The following is a 5954-nucleotide window of genomic DNA, read 5'->3' on the forward strand; positions in this document are numbered from 1 at the left end:
CGCGGCGTCAGGGCCGCTGCTTCCTCGGAGGGCGCCTGCGTTCAGTTCCGCGTTTAAAAGCGTTTTTATTGTGCTCCTAAGTTTGTGTGGTGGTAGCATGTGATGTAGATTGTGATGGCTGAAGCATTGCAAACAGAAATAAATGACCTTTCTTGTTTCAGGAGTAGGTAGTTTTCCTGACTGGTGTGGGTTTTTGAGCTGCACTGAGGAAAAAATGGACTTACCAGGGTGTTTAAGAAAGTGCATTAAGTTTTGCAATTTATTTTTAAGTCTTAATGTTGTAATTAGGCTGAGTACGAAGAACTCTTCTAAGGGGTGTGCGTTGAGCAGGAGAGGGATTTAGAGAAGTAGAACAAGAATTCTGTTTAAGTGTATTTTTTCTGAGGTTTTTTCCTGTCACCTTTCCCTGTAGATGCAGACTTGTTAATAAGAGGGCTGAGATTTCTAAGAGTGTGTTCTGAATTAAGTCCTAACTCATAGATAGGCAAGTAAGAAAGAATAAGGATGTTTTTGTAAACTGGAGGAATGTGACAGTATCTGTGGGATGCTGTTATTTGGGCTGTGACTATGGGCAAGCAAATATTGATGTGTAGGTTATTACACCTTGTTCTGTGTTTCTGCAACCAGGGCTTTTTTTCATTTTTTTTTTTAAATAAAAAAGACCCACCAAAACACTGTCTAATGATCAGGCGTTACTTCCAGGCAGACAGAACCCTTTCCTGCAGGGTTTGTTTGGATTTTTGATTAAAAAAAACCCAAAAAACAAAGTCAACCAATAAAAAAACCCCAACAACCCCCCCAGAATTTAGCTTTCAATTTTATTTACAGGGTAAAATGAAAAACAGGAGTGCTTGTTTGAGCATTTTTTTAAATTTCATTCTGAAAAGTCTCTCTTGCACATGATGCTAATTTATTTATTAATTTTTATTTTTTATGGAGGTGGGATGATAAGGATCAATATTTGTTCTGAAGACAGGCTAGACTGTATGATTACCAGTTATTTAATGTATGCTTGTGTTAAAAATCTGCCATGGCAGTTCTTTTAAAGATTTTTTGCAGGCTGAGGAAGATCTTCCTCAAATAACTTAAAAGTGAAACTTTCAACTACAACTTTACATAAAAATTCTTAAGTTAAGCATAGATTTGTTCAGTCTATCCTTTTGTGTTTATCCATTGTCTTTGTGTTTGACAGATGTCATGTACTCCTGATTACATTGTTAGAACAGCAGTTTATTTCATATAATTGTTTGGTTAAATTATGGGCAGACACAGCCTTCTTCATGTGAAATCACAGAGCCGTTGACAAATTCGAATGGAATGGGAAGCTGGTCTTGAAGACTAGATTATAGATGAAGGTCTGAGAAGTATCTGGAGGGTTTGAAGATACTTAAACTGTCAGAATCGGAGTGTTGAGACAATACAGAATGCGCCTGACACAATTGTTACTTGATGGGCAGTGCAGAAATGTTAGCTGTCATCTAATGTGTTATGTATATCCTTGCAATTATGAAAACTTAAAATATGCTACAGCTTTCTGATTTTCTAATATTAACTCATTTTCTTTGCAGACGGGATAGAATCTCTGATTCCCTCACCCAGCGTGGTAGATATGAATCTGAAGATAACTCACATAGAGTGCCATCCTGAATGCTCGGTTATAGTGTTCCAGGGTCAACACAAGGCCGTATGTGAGCTTGACTATTACATATTACAAAAAGAAATACAGCGCGTGTTCAAAGTAAAAGATAATGTTTGTGTTGGTGGATCTTGTTTGGTGGAAGACACAAGAGGAACATGGCATAGAGGAAGACTTGTGGAAAAGAGAGAGAATACCTGTGAGGCTTTTCTTATAGACACTGGGCAAGTGGTAGCAGTTGAGGAAACACACCTTGCTTCTGCTTGTGATCAGTTGTTTCAGCTTCCTCCAAAGGTTGTCTTGGGTATTTTTGCAAACATACTTCCTCTTGAGAAAAAGTGGAGTCCAAAAGCCATTAACTATTTTTCATCTCTGGTAGGATTACAGATTACAGGTCATGTGAAAGCTGTTAGACCATACCAGCTCTTCATTCTGGAAGTGCCAAAGATCATTAATGATGTTCTTGAACTGCAGTTAGGAAAACTTATTGATGGGGATTCTTTTTGTCTTATTGTAGAAACATTAAGAGCCTTTTCCCTAGAAACGCTTTGCAAAAAAGTGCCACAGTTGTTGCAACAGAAATATCCCATCAAGGAGTTACTTACTTTCAAAAATTCTGACAAAATGGATTTTTGGCCAGTTCCAGATGCTCTCTTTCCTCGTCTACTTGTTGGCAGTAAAGAAAATGTAAAAATAACTGTTGCAGTAAGCCCAGATAAATTTTACTGTCAGATAGAGAAATGGCAGAAAGAGCTTGCAAATTTGGTGGGGTCGATGCATTTGCATTATGAAGCTAACAGTACAGAAAATAGTAAATCTTTTGATAGTTTAGGGCTACTCTGTGCTGCCAAAGGAAAAAATGGACAATGGCGTAGAGGAGTGATAAAACAACTTCTCTCTGACTGCGTCGAAGTCTGGTTTATGGATTTTGGCAATACTGAAGCTGTGCCATCTAGCTGCATTCAGAAACTTAGAGTAGAGTTTATGGCATTACCTATGATTTCAGTTCCATGTGCGCTGTCTTCTTTTGGTAATCAGGATGAAACAGTAATAAAAGTACAGCTGAAAGAGCTTACGCAGGCCTTGATAGAACAAAATTCTGTGTGTGTCCATGTTGATTTATTTGATGACATTAAACACTTGTATTATATTACGCTGCAAACTGGAAGTCTTGGAATTAATGCTAAGCATCCAGAAAACCTGAATGAGGCAGCTGTGTCATGTGTCTTGCTTTCAGAAACAAAAATTACAAGTATTGCTGTAAACTACAAGTCATGTCACGAGAGCCGCAATTCATTTAAGGATCGTACTGGAAATAAATATACAAAAAAGCACTTACCTAAATGGCATATGTCTTTGTCCAGCCAGTGCAAAAAAGTGGAAATGCAAATCAATTCTTCCCATAATGCTTTTGTGGTATATGTCATAAGTCCATCTGACTTCTGGATTCAACCATGTGAATATTGCAATGAGTTTGAAGCCTTGATGAAAAGTCTTGCAGATGCATATAACCACTGTGGAGCTGATGAGATGATCCTTAAAAACCCAGAACCTGGGTTGCTTTGCTGTGCCCGGTATAGCGAAGACATGTGTTATTATCGGGGTGTTATCATTGAAGTGCTTCATGTAACTGCTACTGTTTATTTTTTGGATTTTGGAAATACAGATACAGTATCCTTTCACGATGTGAAAACGTTGCTTCCCGAGTTTTCCAATTTACCAGCTTTAGCTGTACGTTGTGAGCTTGCTTGTATATTTCCTGTTGATAATGTCTGGGTTAAAAAGGAAACTGATTTCTTCAAACGCATTGTGTTTGACAGACTGCTGCTGCTTCATGTCATTGGAAAGCAAAACAACAAGTGTGTTGTTAATGCGCTATATAGGGATGGTTTGCAGCAGAGAAGTGTTGCTACTTGTATGGTTCAAGCTGGATGTGCTGAATACTGCGAAAAGACACCAAAATCCGTTCTAAATTTGGCAAGAAACCGTAAAGACCTAAACAACCGCAGATTAAAGAAGGGAAAAGTAAATGCACAAAATGTCTCTATTATTTGTAAAAATAAGGTATCCAGAAATGGAGAGATGTTTCACAAGGAAAAATCATTAAGTGTGTCTTCTATGCTGAGAGAATCTGTTGCGCTCTCCTGCTTTGGAAAAGGTGCGATCTCTAAAAAGCCTAAGGTATGTGAGGAAAAATTATTTTATAAAGAGTTTGTGTTCAGACCAGGAACTATTTTTAAAGTGGTGTGTTCTTACATTGTTTCCCCTGTGGATTTCTCATGTCAGATGCAAAGCAAACTGCCGGAGCTGAATAACTTAATGGAACAAATTCAGGCTTACTATAAAGAGCATACCAGTCCTTACAAAACTGGACAAGTTGCCTGTATTGTTAAACGTCCCAAAGATGGGAAGTGGTACAGAGCAAAGGTTGTACAGCATATATCCACAAAAGAAGTTGATGTGGTTTTTGTAGACTATGGTTATCGGGAAAGAGACTTCAGGCTGTTCTTCCAGATTTTGTAACTCTAGAAAGTCAAGCATTTCAATGTCGTTTTAAAAACGTACCCTTACAGAGTGACTTGGGTAACTGGTCTGAAGAAGCGCATAGACATTTTGAAGACTTTGTTTCTGCTTCTAGAGGACCACTGACTTGTGTCGTTTATGCTCTTGTTCTTACAAGCACCAACTGTTTATGCAATATAGTTGACTTACAGACTCCATCTATTAGTGCAGAAGAATTCCTTGGAGAACGTGGTCTCACTCAGGCTGAATATATTGGTCTGAGAAACTTTGCCTCTTTGGGTTCTCTGTACAGTTTTTGCTACTCATCCTTTAACTTGAAAGCTGGAAGCGAGGAGGAAGTTTATATAACTCACATACATAGTCCTTCAAAATTCTATTGTCAACTTAATCGAAACACTGCAACTCTGGAGGCGTTGATGAAGAAGGTTAATGATATAAGTAAACTGTCAAATAATGCAAAATATGATACCAGCAATACGCGATTATGTATAGCCAGGTATTTTGAAGATGGTCTCTTTTATAGAGCTTTGGTTTCTCCTGTGGAGTTGACATCCTATCTGTCTGCTGACTTTGTGGATTTTGGAAATAGGAGTATAGTAGAGAGAGACCAGTTGATGCCTATTCCAGATTCTGCCAGTGACCTAATAATCACACCCATGCAAGCTATTTAGTGCTGTCTGTCAGGTCTTAGGAAGAAAAAAATTCCAGCAAGAGTTACTAGATGGTTTGAAGAAACATTCCTGGGTAAACTGCTAAAGGCTGTAGTTGTAGCTAGAAATGCAGATGGACAGATTATTGTGGAGTTGTATGATGGACAGCTTAAAGTAAGTCAGAAAACTAATGAAAAAATTTGTGAAGAATTGGGACTGAAAAATTGTACGGGAGAATTTGTTGGAGGTAACAAAGGAGAGATATTTCACAAGGAAGATGACGAAGAAATTAGTGAAGTAACTGTTAAAAATCCTGAAAATGTTAAATTGAAAACTGAAGTGAAATGCCAAGTATATGATAGGTATTGCCAGACAGATACTGGACAGCATTTTGGAGATGAAGAGCAAACTGCCTGTTGCAGACAAAAGTTGTGTAGTAGGTCCTCAGAAGTGGTAACTTTACAGGACAGTGGAGAACCAGGTTTTAGAAATACTATCGGTGCTATACTGGAGCACAGAGAAGAACCTCTGGTGGGAGACCCTGCTTCTCGCTTACTCTGTCATCCTGCTCCAAATTCAAAGGAAAGAACTATAAATGCTCTTTCTGAATCTCGTAATGAAAGACTAAATAATGCAGGTCAACAGGAAAGAAGTAACCAAAATGCACCTAAATTATTCAGTCTTCATCAACAAGTTCAGGTGAATTCTGAAGTAGCAGAGGGTATTTCTCACATGAATAGTCTATCAAGCTTCTATGTTCAGCTTGCAGAGAGTGAAAACTTAATAACGCAACTAGCAAAACAATTAAGTGAAAGTATGATGAATAGAGGTAATGGAAACCGCTTAGATGAGCTCATGGTGGGAGATCTCACTGCTGCAGAGCGTGATGCATTGTTTTTACCACAGTAGTTATTCATACTTGGAAATTGGGAAGCTCCTTTAGGAGAGATTTCATTGGGTATGGTAACGCAGCTCTTTGAAGTCATTCAAAAATCTGCAGGATTCAGAAAAAGTTCTTAACTTTGCTGGGGTTCAGTGTTCATTGTTTCCTTAGCAGAGTAACAAGGGTTACTGATGAAAACTGACTGAATTCTGACTAATAAAAGCACTTCTTATTTTGTAAGTGAAATAAATGACTTAGTCAC

The 5954-nt window shown here is 38.1% G+C and overlaps 1 protein-coding gene across 1 annotated transcript; it reads left to right on the forward strand.

The window, feature by feature from the left end:
- Positions 1-1568: 1568 nt before the first annotated feature.
- LOC104279397 (tudor domain-containing protein 15-like) lies at positions 1569-5718 on the forward strand (the record flags this gene model as incomplete). Its single annotated transcript, XM_009876669.1, is given in 2 exon segments — positions 1569-4155; positions 4275-5718. Coding segments are annotated over 2 exon segments (4031 nt in total), but the record flags the coding sequence as incomplete, so codon positions are not given.
- Positions 5719-5954: the final 236 nt, after the last annotated feature.

Source organism: Apaloderma vittatum, unplaced genomic scaffold, assembly GCF_000703405.1.
Source record: "Apaloderma vittatum isolate BGI_N311 unplaced genomic scaffold, ASM70340v1 scaffold5589, whole genome shotgun sequence".
Classification (NCBI taxonomy): domain Eukaryota; kingdom Metazoa; phylum Chordata; class Aves; order Trogoniformes; family Trogonidae; genus Apaloderma; species Apaloderma vittatum.